Below are 27,692 nucleotides of genomic sequence, written 5' to 3'. Positions count from 1 at the left end.
TTTGTTGTTTAGTTTTTTTCCTTTTGTTTTGTTTTCTGTTTATTTCATATTTAGTACGAGTAGTATTACGTTTCGGTTGTTTTTGTTTATTTTAGCCAGTGTTGTTTGTGACTTTAATTTGTTTTGGTTGTAGTTGTTGTTTATATTTTTATCTTGTTTTTTTTTTTTTATTTTGAATTTATATTTCGAAAAAGACTTTGTGTTGAATCGTTTGCATTTGGCAAATTCAGTGTGGCTCGTGTCTTCAAAGTGTTCTGTCACGTTTAAGCGGTTTTTCTTACTTGAACGTGTTTAGAAAATAAATATTAGTGAAATAAAATTGTAAGAATTATGAAAAATTGTTTAAAAAAGAATGGATTTTAAGAATCATAAGAATTAAAAATAAATAAAATATTATTTTAATAAATATAAAGATTCAAATATATAAAATAAATTAAAATAAAAAAACAAATTAAAAAGCAACAATTTATTTTAATAGTCTTATAAAAACTGTATTTAAAAATTGTTGAAAAACAACACTTTTTATGTAAAGAAATTAAGAAAAGTATTGTGGACATATAATTTTTTAAACATTTTCATTCATAAAAAAATGGTCCAAACCCTTCTTAACCCAAGCTAACCTAAATTACAAAACAATAAGCAGTGAAATAAAAAAAACTAAATAATCTTTATTTTTTTTTAAATAAAAAAAAAAAAAAAATAGAATTTACTTTATTATAAAACTTCATATTCTTAATTACCAAAAATCTTCTGAAATCCGTTCATGAGACTAAAATTGACACTAATTTTATAATGTATACATGTATACATAGATTGGAACAACACTAGTTCTATGACACCCATACTTGTTCTAAAAAAATTTAAATAAATTTGAAATAAAATTAATTTTTTTTTTCATAAAAATGTAAAAAAGCAATTTCATATAAGGAGTTGAACTACGAATTGTTTTGAAAAAAAAAAATTGAAAATAAAATATTTCAAAATATCAAAATTTTTCGAAAAATATTGTAACTAAAATTTCTAAATATAATTAAGCCAATCATCAATGGTTTCACAAAATTGGTCCCAATCTCCACAATTGTTAAGAAAACCCGCTAAAAAATTAGTTCCAAAATTGTTCTAATAAAGGAGTGTATTCTTTAAAGCTTCCGAAGAACTAGAATAAATTTTGAATAAAAATCATTTAAACAAAAAATGGTTTCAAAAATATTGCATAGAACGGGTGTCGACTCCATAACGCTTCCCCAACAACCAGTTCCGAAGGTGGCAATTACGGCCAAAATAGGACGAGTACAGGCTATATACGTTTTAGAACTGGGAAACATTTATTTTATTTTTTTAAATAATATAACATAGGAATAGAATATAATATTTTTTAAATATATATTTTTATACCCTGCACTATAGTGAGGAGAGTATTATGCGTTACGGCTGATTTTTGTAACGCATAAAAATATTGGTCTTACACCCACCTTAAAGTATACCGATCGACTAAGAATCACTTTCTGAGTCGATTAAGACATGTCCGTCCGTCTGTCAGGTGGCTGGCTGGCTGTCCATGTAAACCCTGTGCGCAAGCTACAGGCCACAATTTTCAAGAATTTGGACTATACGATTTTTTTTTGCACAATGGCGATGCCTATTGAAAATGGTTGAAATCGGTCCATTATATACAAATCTCACAATTATACTACTATGGCAAAACTAAATTTTATATAGGCATAAATGACCATGCTAAATTTTATAATGATCGGCCGTCGTTTGTCCCTAGCCCCCATACAAACCCCTTTTTTAAAAATATTTTAAACGTCCAAAAATTTACTTATAACCATTAGTATCGCGGTGAAATTCAGAACAACTAACCTTTATATAAAACATCCCTCTTCCCAATTTTCTAAGGATCGGCCCATATTTGACCCTAACTCCCTTTTAGAAATGTTGTTTTTCATCAATAAATTGCTTAAATACATCGGAATTAAGGTAAAATTCAACATAAAAGTTTCTTTATGAAAAATAAATAATTTTAAAAATATACCCATGGTGTAGGCTATCATATAGTCGGCCATGTCCGACCATACTTTCTTACTTGTTTAATTTTAAAACATTTAATTTATTTTTTTTATTGTTATTATACCCTACACCACTATAGTGGGGAGGATATTATGCGTTTGTGCTGATGTTTGTAACACCTAAAAATATTGGTCCTACACCCACCTTAAAGTATACCAATCGGCTCAGAATCACTTTCTGAATCGCAATTTTCAAAATAATTTAATAAAATTTGGCACATACTCCTCTTTTAACCCATGGATAAAGCCTCATACAGCCGTACCCCCCCGAATAGGGCTTTTGAGATCATAAATATGTTAAATGTTCTTGTATCACTTCAAAAATCGGCAAAACTTAATGATACTGCTGATTTTCGTAATGATCGGTCTTCAATTGACCCTATCCCCCATACAAAGTATCCTTCATAAAATGACGTGAAGGTCAAAATTCACTTATAAACACTAGTAACACGATGATATTTTGCAAAAATAACTGATATAGACGTAAATCCCTCTACCAAAATTTATAAGGATAGGATCATATTAAGCAACTGTCCTCATATAACCCCTCTCTTAGAAAATACTTTTTTGTCAACAAATTGTTAAATTAAATACTTTATTAAAAAAAAAAAAAATAATCAAAATTTATAACATAATGACTGGTGTAGGGTATCATATGGTCGACCATGCCCGACTATAAATTCATGTTAAATTTTTCTTTACTGCTGATAACTTTTGCTCCTATCCATTCAAATCTTTCATTTAAAATCACCATTTATTTTATCACTTGCTCTCTAAGGAACATAGAGATATTTCAAAATTATTGCAATGAAATATTAATATAAGTTTTTCTTAAAATTAAAAAACAAAAAATGTAACACGGTAATTTAATCACAAATTATATTCACATAAATAAATTCACAACACACATTAGTATCATTTCAAAAGACCTGTTTGTCTTTATTCCTTTTATTGGCTAAGAATTATTTATCTACCACAAATAATCACTAAATCTAAAATTTATTATGCGGTTAAAATTGTCGTTTGCAGTTTATTTTTAAAACTAAATAAGTAAAATAAAAAAGTAACAAAAACAAAAAACGTCACACAAAATTCAGCTCGTGTTACAATGTATGATATGAATGAGGTGGTGTAATTGCAGCACTTAAATAATAAAATAAATATAAACAAAAACACAAACAAATTTCAGGCTAAAATAAAGAAAAAATTACTTAAAATAATAAAGTTAATGTACATTTTGTGAGTGTGACATTTTATCATAAGCAAGTGATCTTGAAATTTATGATATTATTGCAAAAAATTAAAAAATCGCAAAATGGAAAAATTTAATAAGAAAAAAAAAACTGTTATTTAAAAAACCAAACACAATGAAAGTCTTGACAGATAATATTTTTTGTTTAAATAAAGAAAATAAAGGGATTTTGTGGTTTTTCAATGAGTAATTCATTGTTAAAAGAAACAAACGTTCCATGTAGCGCCATCGCAACTTATTAAAACTGTGCGACTGACTTCAAACTCCAGACATGCCAAATATTTTGGTGTGTATTTGTGAGGTTTTCTTGGGTTTGGTGGAATAATGGTTGGCTGAAATTTATCTGCAATAAATATTTAATAACAACTAAAAAGTAATTGTTGTTAATTTTAGGTTAAACCATTGTAACCCCATTTTTTTGGTGGGTGAAATGTGTTGAAAAGTCACCAGTAGTTAAAAGTAGTGCACAGGTTGAAAAACTTTTAAAGCGGTTATTTAGTCGTTTATGAATTTTGGAAAACTTTCATTTGTTTGACAAAAAAAAAAAAATAAACGTTATTTATTTTTTTAAATATATAAAGACTGCATTTAGTTGCATTAGTTTATTACCAGTTAATTATGAGTGTTGAGAGGAAATTTTAGCAATTTTTTAGTGTTAGGGGTTATAATATACATACGTTTGTAGGTGTGGGGGATGTAATTAATATTTTTTCTAAATTTGCTTATTTTTAATTCATAATAATAACAAATAATAGACGGAAACAAATTATAATATTTCATAATATTTAACGCAACTAGGAAAATATTAGAATTTCTTGCAAAATTTTTGATTGACAAAGATTTAATTTTCAAAACTATTTCAACGTATTCATAGATTTAAAGCTTAATTAAATAACAATTATTTTAAACACGTATAATGCTCATAATTTATCAATGATTTAAATGTTCGACAAAAAAAAAAAAAAAAAACAACTCAATTGAATTCAAGTTTATGTCTTAAGTCTTTTGATATTTTTTATCAAGCACGTCCATTTATTGCAGTAAACTGGCTGTTTGTCTAACAGACTGAACGCCTGCCACTTCCCACGAATTAAAGAGTTCTTTTGCATAATTTGACCATTATTTTATATGGTTGACATTAAAATGTCTTGTAAGTTTTGTTTTTACTGCGTTTTTAGTATTTTTTTTGGTAAGGAGTTATTATTTGAAGTTTTGTGAAATTCATAAAATTTTCTTCAGTACATTTTACGACAAGTACTAAATTGTTAAATTTAAGTATATAAATATTAAATATCTATGTTATTTGTTTTAGGTACAAATTTGACTTTTTTAGCATAGTTGTTGCCAAGTTTATCAAAACATAGTTTGTTTTGTTTGCTAAAAAATTTGCAGAAAAATTTCTACCATAAATAAACAGTAGTTACAACTTAAAAACACAACTATGGGCAGTAGTTATTTTTCGATTTTTTGTGTGTTTTTTTATTTCTATACCAAAATAAATAAAATTAAACAAAGTAAAAACGTCATAAAGGTGTGACTAGGTCATTTCTTGTTTCTACGGTGTATTTTAGCCATTTAATAACTCTTGTTGTTGGTTATTACCACAAACCAACCATTAACCAACTAACCAGCCAACTCTCTGTGCGTTTAATTGATTGCAATAAAATTGTTATAAATAAATTCGTGCTTGATGAGAATTGTGATCAGTGAAACAAACAAAAAATCAAACAATTAAATAAATTTATTTCATTTAAACATGAAATTTATGTAGTTTAGTTTCATTTAACTTTGTTTATTAGATTTTCTTGCTAATTTTTTATTTTATATATTTTTTGGTCACTAAAATTTAAAGCCACATTTTTTGTAGTTTTTTTTCGAACTCCTATTTATTTTTTTGCATATAAGGAATATTTAGTTTGTAAGCAGTTGTCTGTTTTAATTATCACCTCTTTTTAAAAGTAACTTTTTTTCAAAAATGAATTAAGTAAAAAATATTTTTTGTTTAGTTGTTTTTCTAGAAGTATTTACTATTGTGTCATTTGTTTTAGTGCTAACTTGGTGAAAAATTATTGTATGATTTTGTGCGTAAATAAAATAACTTTTTTTCTATTATTCTAAAAGACAGATGTTTGATATACAAACTTATCTAGTAAATTAAAGTCTTAATTAAAGAAAACTTTTTAATTTTCTTGAACGATTTTGATTCAATCTATGTTCGAAGTTCATATTTTTAAGTTCTTTTTCTTAAAGGCATGAAATTGATTATTTTCTAAGATGCTTTTTTCCGATTTTATAAATCTTGGTTTCAAATTATAGGTTTTGTATCGTAGTTGATAATTAATTAGAAAACAAGTAAGAAAGTATAGTCGGGCGTGGCCGACCATATGATACCCTACACCAGTTATGATTATTAAATTCTATTTATTGATAAAAAAATTTAAGAAGGCTTTATATGGAGGCCAGGGGCTAATGTCACCGATCGCGGTTTTAACATAATATTTACTTGCGCTAAATTTCATCACGATAATAGTATTTATATTTTAATTGTAGACATTCAACTCATTTTCTGAAGGGGGCTTTGTATGAGAGCTAAGGTGAAATGAGACCTGATCATTTAAAATCCGGCAAGATCAATCAAGGCAGTTAGTTAGTTTGTTAGTAAGTTAGTTAGTTAGTTAGTTAGTTAGTTAGTTATTTAGTTAGTTAGTTAGGTAGTTAGTTAGTTAGTTAGTTAGTTAGTTAGTTAGTTAGTTAGTTAGTTAGTTAGTTAGTTAGTTAGTTAGTTAGTTAGTTAGTTAGTTAGTTAGTTAGTTAGTTAGTTAGTTAGTTAGTTAGTTAGTTAGTTAGTTAGTTAGTTAGTTAGTTAGTTAGTTAGTTAGTTAGTTAGTTAGTTAGTTAGTTAGTTAGTTAGTTAGTTAGTTAGTTAGTTTGAAAGGAGGATGTATATACATCAGATCCGAAGAAATACATCTACGTATGTATGGGCCTGTTGTGCGCACTTTACTAGTGTCTCAGGTGGGGGTCGAACCCAGTACCTCCGGTCTACCAGACTAGGATACTAACCTTTAACATACCGGGGGCCACCTAACCCACGGGAGTCTGTATTGTGCCGCTTATTAACAAGATGCAAGTATATTTAACATAATTATGAGCTCAAACCTCCCTTTTCGGGAGGTTCAGTTTCCTGAAGACTAACTGCAATAATATAATAATTTTAACCATTTTCAATAGGCTTTGACCCTTGAAAACCTTTGTACCAAATTTTATCAAAATTATCTACAAAATCGCTACCTGTATGTCTGGTTTAAGGAATATATGTATACATATTACAACAAATACGTAAAATAAAGCTAGACCTCCGGATCCTTAAGAACTAATTTGCTTTAAAATTTTACCATAGAAATCAAAACAAGCTAAAACTGTCACATGAAAATTTTACTTATGTAATTAATCATATTACATTTCGCAACTCAATAGTATTTAGTTAACATACATATTTCCGTTGTTCGGTCACAACAATATTCTTAATAAATCAACTTTTTATTTAAGCCCTTCACAATTCAATCAACTCCATTTAGCAATTAAAGTTAAGATACCTGTCCCCTTTTGTGTTAATTTTGACAGATACGAGTACTTGAGTTTGCAAGTGTAAATGAATCTCTCTACTTATTAAACACTTATTTCAAGTTTCCTTTAATTAAAGCATGTTTATGAAATTCAATATTATTTTTATTAACAGTTAAATAAGTGTTATACATATAAAGTTACACAAAATATTGGAAATAACGCTTTAGAAGTTTGAAATTGTTGCTTTTATTGATAATAATAAAAACAAACTAATAAAAACAAATTTTGCAATTTTGTTAAATTTGAAACTAAATAAAAAAATACAATTTTATATTTAGTAAATTAAAAAAAATAACAACTGTCATTAGCCAACCAACATTGAGTTTAAATATCAAGGTGTTTGTTTACCTTGTCATATTAAATCGTCATTAATAAAATTTGTTGTAAGTTATACATAATATCTATTGAATAGTGTGTGCGATAGTATGTATGTTTTTGTGCAACAAGTGCAGTTGTATTGTTCAATATTATAAATTTATAGAAAGTGTTGTTTTTATGGTTTAATTGTCATTTATTATCTTATTAAATTTAAACAGTGACATAATTTAAATTTTACATTAATTGACTTCAAAATAACAATTTATCCAAAGGAAAGGATTACTTCGCTGGTTGTGGAAGAGATCCCCTTTAAAATTATTTACAATGGTGAGTGTTTTATTACTTTTTCTTTATGAATTTTTACATTAAGATTAACAATTACAAAGTAATACAGATTTCCATAATTTAATCCTAAGCCGTTACTTTGCTTAATTTTAAATATTTATTAGTTTTAACATATTGGTCAATTTAAGAAATGGTTTATTTTGAAAAGGTCATTTTTATTAACCTTTTTAAAGTTTTTACAACTTAAGGCAGCAATTTAATACTTCTACCAGGCAATGCATTTTGAAAAACGTCTGCTTAACTTTAGGTCTTAAGTCTGTGACGTTAAATATTAAACTAAAATTAAGGGTAATCAAATATAAATTTATTAACCATCATAATCAACTATGCGGAAATTATTATTAAACATATTTTTTATTTAATATTTTTCTCAGGATTATTTATGAATTACCAAAGTATTATTAGATTTATAAGAGATTTATCCAGTATGCTGGATCTTAACAATTATTGACTATAGACCATAACAAATTTGAAATAATAAAACCCACAAAATTAATATTGCACAAATCATCTTTTTATATATTTTTTTTTAATTTCATTTAACACAATTATCATATAAAGTATTTATGATCCATGATTATGAGTTCCCAGGCTTTAAATAGCATTTTAATAAAAATATGAATGTGTTTAGGAGCTTTTTTTGTTGATGATTTGAATTGCATCACTGTGAGATGTTTAAAGAAAAGAAGTATTTTTTTCTTTGTAAAACTATGTAATACTTGTTAAGAAAAAATTAAATAATAATCATTGTGGTGTTACGCCTCTATATTAGATAATACAAGTTATTCGTGCTTTTTAATCACTATGTTTAACGATGTTTTTGTTGGTTTCGTTGAAAAATTAATGTATGAATTCTTGAGCTAAAAATTTGCTGGCAGGCCATGTAATCAAAATCTCAATGAGACGATAAATATGGCCAAATATTTTTCTTGATCGTACAGATTTTTTTTTAGTTTATAAAAGTCCTTTCTTTAAGGAGTTTTCAAAGCCTATTTCTAAATAGAAAATATAATAAATATTTAGAATTGTTTTCAAATTAAATTAATCAATAAAATCTCTATTTTTAATTATAATTAAAAGAAATCAATTAATTAACGCAGCGAATGCACTCTATTCAATTTATCAATCATAATATTTTTAATTTAACAAAATTTTTTCCCATACATTTAACTTCATCTCTTCACATTCCTAATTAGTTTTTAATACATGATTTTGCACAAATACATTTTTTTCAAATCGCATATAGAGGTGTTTCTAAAAAACAAAACAAAAAACTTAATTAATCACATTTCTGTCCATAAGTCGTTTTGTTAAATAACTTTAAAATCTGCATACAATTTAACACAAATTTTATTTGAATTTAACTGAAATGTTAACAACCTCTGAATGTTGAAAAGTTGTGAATATTATTATTTTTTTTTCGGTTTCACATTTTTGCATGATGTATAGCAAATTTAATAAATATTTAAATATAATAAATTTGATTGATTATTGTTTAAAACAGTTTGAAATATGATCTTTATTATAATGGATTTATGGGAGAGATGTTTTATTAAAAAAGTTTTTATTAAGGTTTTTTTTTAATAATGAGCCGTTTAAAGGAACGGTGGTGAAAGTTGTTACAATAAGAGAAGAGGAGAGATATTACAAATATAATTCTGAAATTAATTATATCGCTTATATGCAAATACATATAAAGACACAATAAGAAATCGTTGCTTTTGTTTGATTTTAATATCAAAACTTAAGATTTTACGTTTATTTTATTACCAATGAATGACATATAACCTGATGTATAAGTAATTATATTAGTTTTTTGCCATTTTACTTTAGCAACTGAGGAAAATACTCACAATAAGTGGACCGAGGACAAATAAATATGAGATACAAGTTCGTATCTTTGATGGTTGTTTTATGTCACACTATTTGAGAGCATGCTAGGTCTATCAGGGGGTCATGTGTTCGATTCCAACCAGAGACTCTGGTCTGTTGCACTACATCGTCTGCGTATGGTCACCGTCATTGCTAGGTAGATGTTATACATTAACTTTTTTTATAAATCTACATAAATGGCATTTAAAATACTACCAGACTTTTTAAATTTATAACTTGTATTTTATAGTAATAAACTAAGAAATATGTATTAAAAATTCCAATGTTAATTTTTTAATCTAAATCAATTTTAATCATAGATTTCTTACTACACTTTAAATGTAATTAAGAATTTGCCTTAAGCAATCGCTTATTCTAACGTGAGATTAAAATCTTAAAATAAATATAATCTTAATATTATTTATATATGAAATTAATGGTTTTATTTAAATTAAGTTGTCTTGATAAAGCTTCTTTTAGATCTATCAAGAAGTAAAGCCTGTTGCAAAGTGACACCAAATCCTATTTAAATAATTGTTACAATCAAAATATGATCTACGATTGATCTTAATAGCTTAATAACAATTTTATAAAAGCTATTAAAATATTTTAAAAATTTAACAAATAAGAATTGGCGGAATAATATGTATATACCCACCAAAAATACTATTTATACCCTACACCACTTTAGTGGGGAGGGTATATTGGGTTTGTGTTGATGTTTGTAACATACAAAAATATTCGTCCTATACCCAGCTAAAAGTATACCAATAGGCTTAAAATTGTTTTCTAAGTCGATTAAGCTACATATATCCGTCCGTCCATCTGAGATACAAAGCCCAATCGGTTAAAATGTTTAAAATCGGTCCATTATTTCACCTAGCCCCATACAACAGAACCCCCGAAACCCTTATGAACTCATAATTATGTTAAATAAAACTATATATCAATAAAAAGCGGAAAAACTAAGTTTTATACAACCCTAGCTCCCATACAAAGTCTCCTTCAGAAAATTACTTGAATGTCCAAAATTAACTTATAAACACAAATATCGCGATGAAATTCACAACACAAATAAATATTATATAAATATTCACAAAATTTTATCGGGCTTGGTCCATAATTGCCCCTAGCCCCTATATAAAGCCTCTTTCAGAAAATTAGTTTTTCATCCATAAATTGCTTAAATAAATCACATTTAATATTCATAACTGGTGTAGGGTATCATATGATCGGTCACGCCCAACTAAACTTTCTTACTTGTTTAATTTAGATTAGTTAAGATGAATAGAAGTATCTTGAAAATATATGGAGCATAATCTCCGTTTTTATACCCTTCACCTTCGTGAGTGAGATATATTTTCTGAAGACCCCATATATCTTTGTTATCCAAAATTTGAACAATTCTATCAGACATGCTTTCTAGAAGTTTTTTATTTAAAATCTGCAAAATTAGACATATGAGCGAATATACGAGTCAACCTCTGAAAATTTCATCAAAAATGATGCATGCTAAAACAGGAAAAGTGGTTAAGAAACAATAAAATAAAAAGGTGGATCAGAAATAAAAAAACTGGGATAGTTTAAAATTTTTCAGAAATTCTGGGTGTCTTACTTTGCGCACCACTGGACCCAAAGTGTTTAAATGAACACCAATTTTAAAACTTTAAAACACAATTATTTCCCCACCGTGCGTCGTTTAGGCGGTATTATGATATAATTACATTAGACGGACGTAACTTAAGTGGTTCGATTTTTTCAATACCAACAACCATCTCTGATTAACATTAAAAAAATCTCCATAAATTACTTTGCACTAAATTAAGTTGTAATAAAACCATAAATAATTGTCATATTTCTTAACATGTCACATTGTCCGTGGGGTTAATTATTCTTGCCATTTCAAGCTTACAAAAGCAATTTGTTATCTTTAGTATTTGAAATCTAAGTAAGTTTAAGATTTCCAAGATTTCAAATTGAAGATAACAATTCAATAATTACACACATTATAATAGAACTTGAGTGAAAAATTACACATAATTTCTGAATACAATCGCATAAATCGATATTTGTACACGTTTTTTCAAAATTAATTAACCAAACAAATGACTTTAATGGATTATTTTTTATTAAACATGAGAGTATGTAGAAATAAATTGAAAACCAATGAATACGTATTAAAGTAAACACCTACTATTCTTAATAATGCATAATGTATGCAATCAATTGTAAATTTATTTATAAATTAAATTGATTTAATTTTAAAAATAAAATTAACAAATGAATCAAATTAATGACAGCATCTCTGAGTTGAACTTATTGTTTTAAGGTTTCAAAACGGAAATATAATGTTTTTAAATAAACTTTTCAGTCTAAATTTAAATTTACTCGCACAATTAAAACCATATTAATGTTGATTGTAAAATGTATTTTTGTTTTTGCTTTTAAGTAGTAAAACAATGGAGGATATGTTGATTTTATCGTAAGAAATGTAACATGTTGGTCGCAAATTCTATCAAAGATATAATTCTTATATAAAATTATAAAAAGTCTAAGATGTATGATATTGAAGATATATCTAATTCTATTATATTTATGGAGTAAAATTTATCATAAATATTTTTGGCTGGTACGTACAACAATTGGCAAAACTTGTGCAACAAATTATAGTTCTTCAAAATTTTTTAATTAAAATGAAGTGCATATAGGATTCGTTACTGCCGATATAAATACATTTTCATACTTGTTTTTTTTTAATCATATTTTGATTTGTTTAAAGCGATACACTTCAGTTTTAATAATTTACGCCTTATTTTTGTTAATTAATTTAAATTTTACATAAAATGGAATTTATTTACAAAAAAAGTACAAACATTGAGTTTAAGAGATTTTGTGACTGTAACACGTGTTTTGTTTGAACTGTACTCAAATAAGGAAAATTTAATACACGTTTTTCAGCCTGTCAATATATTGTACACTAAAATATTTTTGAAATTTTTGTGGTATATTTCATCATCTTTTTTAATTTGAAGTAATTCTTGACATTTTTATAATTGCAGACAGACAAAAACACATTAAAATTTATATAAAGTTAAAAAGTTGCAAAAATGCAGCAAATCAGCAAGAGACCTAATGAAATAATATTTATTTTTAATTAGATAATTTTTTTTTCTAATAAAATTTACGGGTTTAATTATAACGAGATCACGATATTGAATGTTTTCTAGTAGGTATTAAATTTTTGGTTAACATATTTTTTTTTATTTTGACAAACGGATACAAAATATCCGTAATTTTTCTTTATGTTTGAGCCGATTTTGCTTATTTGGTATTGAAAATACTTAAACTGCTACAAATATCGATCTTAAAACAAAAAAACACTTAAACTTTCTAGCATAATTAATTAATCAATTTAGTTATTTTGCTAACTACTTATTTACAAACAATTCCACTTAATAATAAACAAGTAACTCCCCAATCATTTAATTGCTTAACATCTTGTAAAAACTTCTATCAGCAGATGCTTAGAAACAACTTGGACTTTTTCTGCAACTCATTCTATTAATGATTTATTGTTTTTCTTTGAGATTATTGCAAAATGATTTGACAAAAACTCTTCTACCTTTAAATAAAAATAAAAAAACAAATATTTCACAACAGTCTAATATTAAGCAATTGTAAGTTAAAAGAAATAGAATTCTTTGAAATATTATCTTAATTAAAAATAAATAAAAGGAAACAACAAAGTTGCCTAAGTTATCTTAACTAGAGGTTAATAATACATATTTTTCCTATTAACAATTACTTTAGAAAAAAAAACTCATTTTATATGAACATAAATATTTTACAAAAAATAAATAATAAGAAAAAAACTAACTAACAAGGAGAAATAATAATAAACCCCTACAACATCAGCCACAAAAAAAAAAAAAAAAATACAAAATAATCAAATACTTAATCAGTATCTAAACAACTAGTAGTAGCTACATACAGACATACACACACACAAAGTTTAAAACAATAACATTGCAAGTAAAACCCACAAAAAGGTCATTGAAGGGGTCAAACTTATTTAAGAATTTATTATATGGCTAAGGCTTGATAAGGAAAATAAAACATAATTCAAATAAAAAAAAAAAATTATTACAAAATAGTAAATTTGAAAAAATCAAGTTTGTTGTTCAAGTCTTTTGTTTTTTCTTAGTTGTGTTTTTTTTTTGTTAAATTAATCTTAACAAATCTTAGATTTTATTATATTTTTGAGTGAGTTTTGTTATTTTAAATTATGTAAAATTTATTTTAACGGAAATTAGCAAATCTTTTTGGAAGACTCATACATTATGTACGCACATACATGCTTCAAAAAACATGTTCTTCTTTTGTCTATTTATGATTAACTATCGTATGGCGGAAACTCTTTGAATTTGTTTATAAAACTAAGAGCGTAGTTTTTTTATAGAAAAAAAGATAACTTTTTATTTACTTTTTTAAATATTAAGCAACTTAATGTGTATTTCATCTTTGAAATTCATAATAGATCAATAACAAAGTAATAAGGAAACAAGAATTTTGTACATAAAGATTTGCCATTGTAAACATTGTTTAAGCCTACGGCTTTTAAATAATTTTAATTTTATCAGAACATATTAAAGTGCTTTGATGGATTTGTGTCGAATTGTATACGCCCTTTACTTTAGTTCTAAAAGCTTTTAATGTAATGTTTTTTTAATATCAGAAAACTAAAAAAAACATGTAGGAAAGTATAGTATGGCCGACCATATGATACCCTGCACCATTAGTATATTTAAAAAATAATTTATTTTTTATAAAAAAAATTGTTGAATTTTATTTTATATGGGAGTTAAGGAAAAATATGGGTCGATAAATAAAATTTGATTAAACCATGTCTGTCCGTCCGTCTGTGTGCCCGTATAAACATTGTGCGCATGCTGCAGGGTTAAATAAGGGCCGATCATTACTTATGTTCATCATTTATGTTTATACAAGTGTGCTGACTTCTGGAGAGTGTAGTTATGAGCTAATAAGCCCAAATCGGAAGGATCGTTTGTATGTGGTCACGTGAAATAATGGACCGATTACAACCATTTTCAATAGACTTCGTCCTTATGTATGATCCAAATTTTATCAAAATATCTTGAAAAATTCGGCCTCTACCTTGCGTTTACATGGACAGCCAGCCGGACAGACGGGCATGTCTTAATCAGAAGTTTCTTAGTCGATCAGTATACTTTGAGGTGGGCGTAGGATGAACATATTTTTGTGTGTTACAAACATCTGCACAAACGCAAAATACCCTCCCCACTATAGTGGTGTAGGTGTATAATTAAAACTTAGAAGGTTGCAAAAGGTTACTTGATAGTCTTCGGAGGTCATGGTTTCGATACCCACAAGAGACTCTTGCACAAAGTCCCTATAGTGGCCTAGGTGTTTGTAACTATCGTATTGGTAAGAAGACATGGTGGAGTCCGAAAGACCTAAAGAGATGATTTTTTTCACAAATCTTCTTTGTTGATGATTCAGTTAGAAGTTTGAGCTGGATATACAACTGTCATGAATATGTATGTATCTTCTTAGAATCTAAGACTTAGATTCAAAACGAAGATTTTGAAGGTTTTTTATCTTCAGAAATTACTTAGTTTATATAAATTACTTTTCAACTCTAAAAAATAGTGACAAATATTTAACACGCTTGCCAATCAGTGGTTTTAACATGACACAAAATATTTTGATCGATTCGATGTAAATTGTACCAACTGTTGACACATTGATTTCCATTGTTTGCAACTTTTATTGTTTTATTTTACATTTTAATAATTTAAACGATTATTTTAATTTATTAATACATCTGTCAATTTTGATTAAATAAAATTTTAAAAATTTATATATGTAGCCTTTTAATCTTAAATAAAATAAATTTATTGAATGCATTAGGTAAAAAAAATGTTCAATTAATAACAATAGACTTTGTTGAAATAATTTATTAACAATAAATTATATATTTTATTTAACAAATATAGAAATTAAAAAGGTGATTTCTTTTTTTCTTTAATTAAAAAAATATATTTATAACTTTATTAATGAGAAAACAAATAAGTAGTTTTAACGAGATTATTGTAGTTTTGTAGGTATAACCCAGCAAAACATTTAAGTGAAAGTTTAAATTTCATAGGTCAATTAAAAAATATAGAGCTAAAAATATTTGAAATTAAATAAATGTGAATTTAATTTTTTACAAAATAAACCTCTATTTATTTAGTATTTCAAGTTTAAAATTAACCATTAGGAAATGCTCTCCAAAAATGTTGCTCCGATTTTTTTAACTATAAATACAAATTAGCATACTTTGTAAATAATAACTATAATATTAAATAGAAGTTTTTAAAATAATAAGTTGCATTTAGCGTTAAATTAATATTTTTTATATACAAGAACCATGTAATTGTTACAGCAGCGTTGTTTCTGATTGCTTGCGGAGTAAAAGAAAGAAAAACTTGTTGAACGTTTTTTTTGTTTAAGTTTGCTTTGCACGTATTCAGAACCTTGTTTGAGTAGAAGGTGAAAAAATAATCATTATTATAAAATAAATTAAACAATAAATAATAATTTTATATTTATAAAAAAATATAATGTTAAGGTTTTGTGCAAAAGCGGAAATATGCTTGTCCAAGTACATTTAATAATATTTTTAAATTTTTTTCTTTTTTATAGAAAAAAATTATTTTTATGCAACTACAGGCAGTGCACAGTGCACTTATAATACTGAAAGTGGAAGTCTTACGACAACGATCTTTATAATGATAACTCGTGTTTCAATTTCTCAAAGAGACTTTTTAAGTTTGGGGTTAATAAAAATGTATGAGAAAAGTCACAAAAACATATCGAGGGACATTTAAAACAGTTTTATTGGTAATACCTGCTTTGTAGTATACAATTCCGAAAGTGTTTGAAAATTTCTTCGTGGACACACTTTACTTGACTAAGTAGAATTACCCGCAATATGTTAAGCTTTTTTCCACTCTAAGTACATTATAATATACACTGAAAGATTAGAAACAAAAAATCTATAAAAAAGTTAATGATCTCTGGTACTTATTTTTTTTCTCCAACATTTGTTGTATACAAGTATTAATTTTTTAGCAACAATACAAAAACACAAAAGAAACATTGAACATCATTTTTGGCACCTACAGTAAATAAATCATCACTATAATTTTTTTCTATTTTAAAATTGAATTGCTTCCGACAAGTACTTTATTTAATTTAAAGAAAAAAACTCATACACACTAAACAGTTTTTGTTGAAAATTTACAATGGCAAAATTTAAAATGAAATTTATGAAGTATGAAAAATGTAATTGTGTCCGAATATTTATGGCGTTTTTTCCACATAAATTGCTTTAGGCCTTATTAAGTTGAAATACTAAACGTATGTTTACATTGGAAGAATTGTAAGAATGTATGTTTACAATTTAAAAACTTAACAATTGTCTGGCGATTTGGTTTTTAAACACAGACAAATTGTAACAATATCTTTACACTACACAACGTACATATGCACTAGTTTTAATTGTGTGAGTTTTGTTTTCAAAAGCCTAAACAAATATTATTAATAATAGTTTTATTTTGTTGTTGTTGTTGCTGCTAGTGTTTGTTTTTTCTTGACCCTGAACTTGAAGTTTTGTTGTTATTATTATTTTTAATTAAACACTATAAATTATTGTTATTTTATGTTGATTTATCGTTATACTTTAGACTAACAGGTAGTATTTATCATGTTTCCATAACAAAATAAAGATACATAAAATTTCATTGAACTTATTGGAGCATAAAAGGTGAATAATATACAAACATTCATATATTTATGTTTTAGTATTTTTTAATACTGGTACAAGTATTAATGTTTTACATGTCATGATATACATATATTTTCTAAATAACAGTGTATTGAACTTTAAGTTTATTGAAGACTTAAATCGTTTTTGTTTTTAACAGGTGTCACTCAGCATGTCAATCAAAATTTGATTTTAAAAATTTATTAATAACAAAAAATGTTTATTAATAAAGTGATAAAAAATCTAATTTTTACTTCCATGCAAATATGTATCAGCTTTCGTTAGAAACTTATTATTTGAAATTTACTTAGAATAAGTTTGTTTGTTTAGAATAAACTATTAAACAACAAATCTGCTAACAATTATTTTAAACTAGACCATAGACTAGACTATAGACTAGACTATAGACTAGACTATAGACTAGACTATAGACTAGACTATAGACTAGAATATAGACTAGAATATAGAGTAGACTATAGACTAGACTATAGACTAGACTATAGACTAGAATATAGACTAGACTATAGACTAGAATATAGACTAGAATATAGACTAGACTATAGACTAGACTATAGACTAGACTAGACTAGACTAGACTATAGACTAGACTATAGACTAGACTATAGACTAGACTATAGACTAGACTATAGACTAGACTAGACTAGACTATAGACTAGACTATAGACTAGACTATAGACTAGACTATAGACTAGACTATAGACTAGACTATAGACTAGACTATAGACTAGACTATAGACTAGACTATAGACTAGACTATAGACTAGACTATAGACTAGACTATAGACTAGACTATAGACTAGACTATAGACTAGACTATAGACTAGACTATAGACTAGACTATAGACTAGACTATAGACTAGACTATAGACTAGACTATAGACTAGATTATAGACTAGACTATAGACTAGACTATAGACTAGACTATAGACTAGACTATAGACTAGACTATAGACTAGACTATAGACTAGACTATAGACTAAACTATAGACTAGACTATAGACTAGACTATAGACTAGACTATAGACTGCACTTTAAGTTGAGAAATTTTAATGTTTTTTTTTCAATACTTTTTAACAGTCTTCAACATTTAACTTTAGTTGTATTTTGTTGTAAAAATAAATTATGCTTATTTTATAACATTTTCATTTTTTTGAAACTTAATAGTTTGTAATTATACTAACAATAAAAATAAATGCTCGTAACTTAAATTTAGGTCAAGCTGCAAATAACTACAAATTTTACTTAGTACTTGGAATAGTACTTTAGAAAAAAAGATGCTTTATCTTCTTACAATAACAAAAGCAGTTTAGAAAAAATCTAAAAATGTTATATAATAAATTTGTTACAGTAATGGAGAATAAATGTTTGAAAAATAAACAAAAATTTAAAGCTAATAACTTAATTTGTAAAATATATTTCTGTGTGAATAACTAAAGTAGGCCTCATAAATATTAATACATGCCAGTACATACCCACTAGTGGTAAGACTATTTGTTGCTCTATAATTAATCATTGGCTTAATTTAAAACGCAACAACATTTGCATATTGAACAGTGGGGTTATTTAAATAAAAATAATTTTTACAACATAATGTAAAAATAATTTTTAATGTATGTAAATATGTATGTAACTATTTGGTCATAACAAAAAAGAGCGGTATTTGAAAAGCCGACTTCTTCAGGCCCACTGTGTCTAATATAAAACCATTGTTTTTGACAGCTTATTATTAATGTTTATTTGTTTTAATCTCTAATTGTTTTTACTGCACATTTGCATATTTGTAGAAGTATGAGCACAACATCCATAAAAATTATGTAGTTTTTCTAATTTTTTTCCAACACAATTTCACAATAAAACTGCTTAGATTTTATCTTAAGTTCAAGGTTGCATATAAAAAACTGAAAATAAAGTTTCTCTTCTCTGACGTTTTTCTTCCATAATTCCGTTGCAACTTTTAGCAGTGTCTTGTATGAAATAACGCCGTTTAAGTAAATAACTATAAAGGTTTTTATTTATTTAAACAATTTTTTTTATTTCACACTAAAGTCATCAATTAAAATCAACCTTGATTGTCGTCGTGTGGCAGACATGATACATGCTTCATGTCAAATTAAGTGAATTGAAGTGTAGTTGTTGTTGTTGCTGCTACCGCTGCTATTGGTTTTTCTCTCTTTTTTTTTGTCAAATTATAAACTCTAAGTACGTGCAGTCAAGTGAAGTCAAATAAAGTGTAATTATTTAAAATAAATAATAATAATGTTTCTACTCATACGAGTAGTCGTAATAATAATGTTGAAGTTGTAAAATATTATTTATTTATGACACATACATTGTTTAATATGTGTGTTAAGAATAATTACCAATAATCTATGATGATGGAGAAGACGTTGGCAACGTAGCAGCAGAGGCGAAAAACAAATGCATTGCAAATAGGTTTTAGTTTTCATTACAACCATGTAATTTAAAATTTGCTAAAAGGAAGTTTGTTTGTTACGAACAAAAGACTTAAGCAACAAACCTGTTAATGATGGTGTTTAATGAATTTGTAGAAAAAAAACTCACAAAGACTAGTTTAATGGTTAGAATTTCTAATATATAGATAAAAGAACATTTTTAAACAACATTTTAAAGTAGTAAAAATAGTTAAAAGTTGAACAGTTTAAAAACATCAGCTGCAGTATGTTAACATATAACCAAAATTAAGTATGTGTTTGAAACCATTATTGGTACTTAAAATCTAGGCTGAATTCTTTAAGCCCTAATAAGGGGTTCAATTAACTTCTAAAATAATCACTTTAACATATGTAATTCTCAAAAAGTCTCATCAGAACGGATGTTGAAATCTCATCTTGGTTTGCTGCATGTATTTTTGATGATAAAGACAAATTTGGTCAAGACAACACATGCAACTAACACGTATATATGATTGTGTTCAATCTCACCTTGAAGTTCAGTTAATGTTAAAGGTTTTAATTAAATTTCCAAATTAAATACGAAAAATTAAAAAATAAATCAAACTGTAATTTATTACAATATTTATATTTATAAATAATAAAACTGATCATTACAAGTTATTGTATTAAATGATAAAGAAAAAGTTAAATTTTATATATTTGCCTTAACTAATCTAGACTATTGAAAGTTCACTAGTGTTTCACTTTTGTTATTTTAGAGCACTATATGGCTGGGGGCCAAACTGAACTACAATATGACAATATAGTTTGTTAACAAATATTTTGTGTTATTTTCCAGAGTGTGTGCAATTTTAATCACACATCATCAACATCATCGTCAATGACGTTATTTTTGCCTCAATTCAACTAATAAATTTAATTATAATTTATCAAAGCCTTTTTTTGCTTGTTAAGAATGTATTGTTGAAATTTTGTAAATTATTACTTCGATTCATTCCTTCACTCATTCATCCACTCACTCACTCACTCACTCACTCACTCGATCAAACACACATTCATTCACATCGTTTTAATACCAAGTTAGTTTTAAGTTATAAATAGTACAATATTAAAAATGTTTGCAGTATTAATTTAAAAATTTTAGTTTACAATTTTTTCTTGTCTTTTTTGTTGTTGTTGTTGTTATTTTATTTATACTTCTCGTGTGTCCATTGCAAAATAAACGTTTACAACAATAATGATGCAGCGTTTATGTTTTGGAGGCATATGATTTTTTGGTTTTAGTTTTTATACACTACACCACTTTAGTGGGGAGGGTATATTGGGTTTGTGCTGATGTTTGTAACGCACAATAATATTGGTTAAAGTATACCAATCGGCTTATAATCATTTTCTGTGTCGATTTAGCTTTGTCCGTCCGTCTGTTCGCCCGTCCATGTACATGATCTTCTATTGTTTTAGGGACGAAGCCTATTGAAAATGGTTATGATCGGTCCATTATTTCACCTAGCCCCTATACAACTGAATCTCCGAAAAGGGCTTGTAAACCTGGTAACCAAAGTACAGGTCGCAATTTTGAAGAAAATTCAATAAAATTTTGCACATGATCTTCTATTGTACTAGAGATAAATCCTAGTGAAAATTGGTAACATCCGTTCAGTATTTGACCTAGGGCCCATACATCTGTACCCCCCGAATAGGAACTTCAATATACACAATTTTATTCAGTATATCTGAGGCAAGGTACAATTCAACTTAAATGCATTATTATGAACACTAAATCACATTTTATTTTTATAAGTGGTGTTGGGCATTATGTGGTCGGCATCGGCCGACTATAATTTTTTAGTTATTTTTTTTCTTAAATTTGATTTTTGTTGTTAAAGATTACATAATATTGGAAAAAAAGTGGTAGCCATAAATAATCAGATGCTACTAACTGTTTGGCAGAAGTTTAAGCTAAAAATATGAAACTGATTTTTTGAAAGGCTTTGCTTTTGTTTTTGCCTTTAACAAAAGTTGAAAATTTGAATTTAAATAACAGTTATAAAAATGTAATTAAATTAATATCTAAAATATTTCTGGGTTTCGGGCAACATTTTTTTGATATAAATTTGCTTTTGTTTCATAAATGAAAATTTGCATTTATATTCAAATTTCTTGCTAAGCTTAAGTCATTGTAATATTAAACTGTTCATAGTGTCTCTGGATACTAAGACTCTTTTTGAAGTGTTTTAAGATCGATAAATTAAACTTCTAAATCGGATAAAATTGCTTCTGAATCTTATATTCATTGAGTCTTGACTCTAAAGTGAAATATATAGGATCGGCTTTTTATCTTTTCAACAAACTCAAAACTAGCATCAAATGACTTGTTGAGTGAGAATAATTTGAAATCAATAAAAACATTATTTACACCTCAATTAATAATGACATTGTTAAAATAAATATTTATATATTGTTACAGTTTTTTACACTTAAACTCCCAGCTAATGATAATGTCTTTTCAATAAAATTTATCTACTTTAAACTTTAACAGCTTAAAAGGGCCATAATTATTTATTTCAGCACTTAAAAGCTTAACATTCAATAAATTACAATTAACTTAAGTATTAAATAAAATCAGCATTTTTTGCTCTTTCTCTCTCTTTATATAACATGTGCTGAAAAATAATTTATTACTTACTAATACAAGTGCATTTTTGCAAAAATTTCAAAATCAAGGGAATAAAGTTATAAATTTATAAACTTCAATTTTAATTTATATAATTTCAGAGGTAAACTAATGTTTGCTTTTATTTATCACATTGTAATTGAATAATCTATTCATAGGAATTCATTGAATACATTAAAATGAGGCAAACAAAATTTAAATTCATCATTTGAAAAAATTTTATTAGATCAATGTGTTTAACAAATTGTGGAAATACAATATATTGAAATAGACTAAAGCAAACTTTAAACCATATTCAATGTAACTAATGAAAATACTGTGAACTGCACTGAGGAGATGTAAACCCTTGGGGAGCAAAAAATTAAAATTATTTCCGTTAGTAATTTGAAAATCTACATTGATATTACATTTATATATATTCTTCATGTTGCGGATCGTACTAAAACTAAAATCTGGCTGAAATAAAGATTTTAAACTCTATAATTTGTATTTTAAAAATGTTGTTCCTTGGAAATGGTGTTGACATTTGTTGGTCTATGCATGAGCAATGAAATGTACAAATAGTAACAATGAATATTCATTAACAAGTTTTAATGCAAACTAAAGAAACAAAAAATTGCTCTCAACTGCATTAAATTAACCAACCAGATCTATTCAATAGAAAACTGAAATAATAAATGAAAAATAATAAAATTTTTCACTGACACTAGGTTACTAGTTTAACGCTTAAGATTGAACATGTTTTTTTTACTTTTTTTCTGCCAGAGATGTTGCATAAATTACAAAAACCGACAACAAAATATAAAAAAAAAAATAAATAAACATGAAGCATGAAATTGTAAACAGAAAAAAACATCAACTAAATGGAAATTATAGAAGATAAATTAAATAAAAACGTTAAAAAATTGAACAAAGACAGATGAGAGAGAATGATGTGTTTCTTGGAATGCAATTGATAAATAATTTATGATGTCATTGTTGCAACTCAGTGAATGATTGTCTGACTGAGTGACTGACTAACCGAATGACTGACAAATGCAACTGCCACACTGAGTAAGCAAATATTAAAGTAAAAAACCTCAGTAATTTATTGTTATTTGTTGAAAACATCTATAAACGTTATATGGCTTAATAATTAAATGACACTTGTGTAAAATATATATATTACAAATACGAGGTACGAGAAACCCAACAAATGTTTATGGTAAAAAAGTGAAAATAATTGTCAATTATTTCCAATAACTTGAATTATGGTGTCAAGTTCAATGAATGAATGATTGAAGTAAATATTGTTTACAAAACAAAAAATGTACATATTGTAAATTAATTGTTTAAATGTATAACAATAAGTGATATAACAATAAAAACAAAACAGCGAACACAACTAAAACTACAGAAACAAACATTTTTAATTAATTAAACGTAAATGTTTTATACAATAAGGACTTGTACTCGTGTATTTAGTATTAACACTTGTTTTTTTGTTTATAGAAATTCTTGTATTTTAATATAATCAAACGATTTAAGCGACAAACTTGTTTTATATACATATGGGCAATTTCGTGTCAAGTGACCCAACTCAAGAAATAGATTTGGATGAAATTTGCACCAAGGTTAGTACTATTGGATAGTAGGCCAGATACAATCTTTCAGCTCTATCGGTCGAGAACTGCCGGACTCCTTTGGACAATTTTTGCTAGGACCAATAGATGAAAAGTTACACTCATTTAAATAAAACCTTGTATGACCAAAAAGTCCAAATTTGACCCCCTCTAAGTCAGGCAGTTCCGAACTGAAAGAGCTGATAATTTGTGTCTTGCCTACTATCCAATAGTACTAACCTTCGTCCACATTTCATCCAAATTCGAAGGCATCGATTTTAAAAATTGGATCACTTGACACGAAACTGCCCATATGTATATAAGCCAGCACATACAGATTTCTTCTGAAGTTCAGGTAATAAAGAAATTTAACTGTCGATAACACCTTCGTTAGTCATGGTTTAAACTGTTTTATAGAATAAATACATTTAGTAGGAATTTATGGAATTTAATCTTTAATTTTCATATAAGGGCAATTTCATGTCAATTGACTTAACTTAAATAATCTGAATTTAGATGATTTTTACTATTAGATAGTAGGTCAGACAATAATTTTCAGCTCCATCGCCCAAGAACTGCCGGATTTAGTGGGGTCAAAGTTGGACATTTTGGTCTTCAAATGATGACAAACTTATAATAAAGTTATTGTTATCTACCGTAACGTTAATAAACGAAAGAAAATGTCCGTAAATATACAAGTTAAAAAACGCGTCATTTATCTGTTTGAATGCAACATAAAATACCTTTTATTCAAATGTTAGATTTTAAAAAACTTAAAAACTAGTTACCTACTTATTTGCATTACCCGTATCTTATTTGAGTAAACAATTTTTTAAACTGTTAAGAAAGAACAAAAAAATTTACATAAACAATGTAAAACCGCAGAAAATTGTTAAATGATCTGTTAAAAAAGTCGTATGTATAAATGAATTATTTGTCAAATTTAAAAATTTAATGAATAAATCATACTAAAACATTTAAAGAAATAAAACACAAAAAAAATGACTACAGAAGGTGTGAAGCAATAATTTTGAGTTAAAATATACATATTATTAAGTTAAAAATGACAGATATGACGTTGACAAAATACTTACTTAATAACCATATTAAATATTAAAAAAAAACATATTAACTTACGTATGTATTTGTTGGTAATTTATATTTTTTTTTTAAATGTTGCGCTTAAATTTAAATTGTTGCTCTTTTTTTTGTTTCTAATAATTGTTTTATTTTGTTTTCTTATTTTCAGCTTTCAAATCTAAATTATTTACTAGTCACTGCCACCTGTTTTGTTAGTATATGCACGGCGATAAGAGTGGATTGGAATACGAATACAGGTCCCATAGTACCACCAACACCTAGAACTACCGTTAGACCAGTGCCACCATTTAGAGAACCGGCACCGGTGTGGGAGGATTTAAGTAATGATATACCCAATCCAAATCCTTACATGTAAGTAGAAGTGCTTAACAACACAAACTGTTTAATCAAAAGACTAAAGATAAAAGACTTACAAATTCAAACAAATTTTAATGAGTTTTTTGATTTTTCATTGTTTGGTTTGACTTATTTATAACATAATATTTAAGTGCAAACAAATGACTACAGACATAAACAGCTTCTCGATTTAAATCAAATAAAAAAAAAATAAATGCATAAAAAATGCTATTTTTCTTTTTAATATTTTTGATTGATTTATTTATATAGGAAGTGATACATGATTTAATTCAATAACCAAACAAACAATATTAAATTTACAAAAAAAAAAAAAAAAAACTTTCCTTTAAGAAACTTTAAGCCATTTTTCTAACTAACCTACTAACAAAAGACCTAAGAAACGAACTTTATCTTTCACTAATTCTCTTTTTTTTTCCTAAATATTTTTTGGATTTGTTGCTTATTGATTAGTTATGTGCCACCACCACCTTCACGTCCTAAACAACGTCTGAACACAAATATCAACTATAATCTCAACAGCAACAATAACAACAACTATGGCAGCCTTGTTACACCACAAAATGCAAACTCTTACTATCAACAGAACCACTCGCCTTCAGTAGCAAGTTTGTCACCTCAATATATACCCAATGTGGGTACCAGATATGTGGCTGTAGTACCAACTACTTCAACAACAACCACAACAACAAAATCTTCATTTGCCAACAACAAATATGCTCAAACATCATCATCAGCAAATGCACTTTCACCGGATAATAAAACCTCTTATAAATTGCAAGGCAAATACAATGTCAAAACGAAAAAATACAAAGCATACGAGAAGGTCAAATATGTGCCACTTAATTATGTAAGAGTCTATAATTATCGTTATTTCTAAAGAAAAAATTAAGCTTCTTTAACTTCTATATATTTTTCTTTTCTATTTTTTTTGTTTGTTTGTGTAATATATTTAAAAACAAAAACAACAATTTATTAAAAAACGAAACTAAAGTTTATATTTTTTCTGCCTCAGTGAAGCTTTATATAAATATACATACATATTTTATGGCTTTATTAATATTAATATAATAATATTTTCCAATAAAACAAAATTTCTAGTATTTAAGTTAAAAAATAAATAATAAAAATATTTTTTGATAATAATTGTGTAAAAAAATTACTTCCCCAAAAACTCATTCCTATGGTGTTTTTTATTCCTTCAACAGCATGTTGCAACTCCTAATCATCATTTTACCATAACAAAATTAAACATTTAACTCCCACTAACCATCCTCCCCCTGCTCAGCATTACTCATCTTTTAACAATTTAATCACTTTCTTTTAGTATTCTACACCCAAGCCCAGCAATAAAACAACTGAGGCTCCAGCATCCAGGAATAAACAGCTAAACAAACAGGAACTGCCTGCCGTCAACATAAAACAACAATGGTCTTCCCCTTTCATTTCCAAAAATACCACCATGAATCCAATTAAAACTTCCACCACGCCTTCCACCAAATCCTATACCAAGCATGTATATGTTAAGGATACGACGGTCAAGCCAAAGGCAAAATTCAGTGACTCTGTAGATAAGGCCAAGAAAAGTTGAATTAGTTGTTTAAGTTAAACAATAACTATTCTAGAATTTTAATTGTTATTATTTTTTATATATTTTCTTATTATTTTAAATTCTCCTATTATGAGCACAAATAATAGAGATAAAATATACAAAAAATATTATTGAAATTTATATTGCTTTAATGAACGCTGTTGTGAAGAATTCAGTTTGAAGTTAATAAACTATTATTGCCATATTTGTATTGGTATGAAAGCAAAATGAAAAATTAAGCAAAATTGTAAATTGTATACAAAAATATTTAATTAATTTGTAAATAAAAAAAGCACAGTGTATGATAATATTGTAGATTAGATTGTGGTATAGTTTTTTTGTAAAGAAATGTAAGTATTGGCTAAAAACAAAAAAAAAAAAAAAAAAATGTGCGTAAAACAAAAGACTTAAGAAGGAAACTTTTTCTAAAAAGTTGACAGTGTAACAGATGTATTAAAATCTATATTAGTAGTAATTCTTCATCTTAAGGAAATATAACATCGCACAATATTTTAAATTTAAATTAAAAAATTATTTTATTGACATTTAAAAACAACAAAAACGAATGGCCAATGAACTTTTTTGGTTTTTATTGTTTATA

The 27,692-nt window shown here is 26.6% G+C and overlaps 1 protein-coding gene across 3 annotated transcripts; it reads left to right on the top strand.

The window, feature by feature from the left end:
• Nucleotides 1-231: 231 nt before the first annotated feature.
• LOC119608459 (3-phosphoinositide-dependent protein kinase B) lies at nucleotides 232-27,411 on the top strand. 3 transcript variants are annotated; one of them, XM_037962910.1, is made up of 5 exons: nucleotides 232-321; nucleotides 7,539-7,593; nucleotides 25,295-25,497; nucleotides 25,954-26,350; nucleotides 26,828-27,411. In XM_037962910.1, the coding sequence occupies exons 2-5, from the start codon at nucleotides 7,591-7,593 to the stop codon at nucleotides 27,089-27,091; spliced, it is 867 nt and encodes a 288-aa protein (XP_037818838.1). In that variant the 5' UTR covers nucleotides 232-321; nucleotides 7,539-7,590; the 3' UTR covers nucleotides 27,092-27,411. The 3 variants fall into 3 exon arrangements, with proteins under 3 accessions (XP_037818838.1, XP_037818823.1, XP_037818830.1); XM_037962895.1 differs by having other exon boundaries at nucleotides 236-321; nucleotides 7,485-7,593; XM_037962902.1 differs by lacking the exon at nucleotides 232-321 and adding an exon at nucleotides 7,253-7,331 and having other exon boundaries at nucleotides 7,485-7,593.
• Nucleotides 27,412-27,692: the final 281 nt, after the last annotated feature.

Source organism: Lucilia sericata, unplaced genomic scaffold (genome assembly GCF_015586225.1).
Source record: "Lucilia sericata isolate MDLA Ls3-8-SP2 unplaced genomic scaffold, ASM1558622v1 Contig000021F_arrow, whole genome shotgun sequence".
In the NCBI taxonomy this organism is placed as follows: Eukaryota; Metazoa; Arthropoda; class Insecta; order Diptera; family Calliphoridae; genus Lucilia; species Lucilia sericata.
Note: the sequence above shows the minus strand (reverse complement) of the source record. Positions and strands in the feature narration are given on the sequence as shown.

Excerpts from the sequence above, each read along its gene's own strand:
- LOC119608459 (XM_037962910.1), top strand. Across the intron at positions 25,498-25,953 it reads CCCAATCCAAATCCTTACAT|TTATGTGCCACCACCACCTT; the intron begins GTAAGTAGAAGT and ends CTTATTGATTAG. Across the intron at positions 26,351-26,827 it reads AATATGTGCCACTTAATTAT|TATTCTACACCCAAGCCCAG; the intron begins GTAAGAGTCTAT and ends ACTTTCTTTTAG.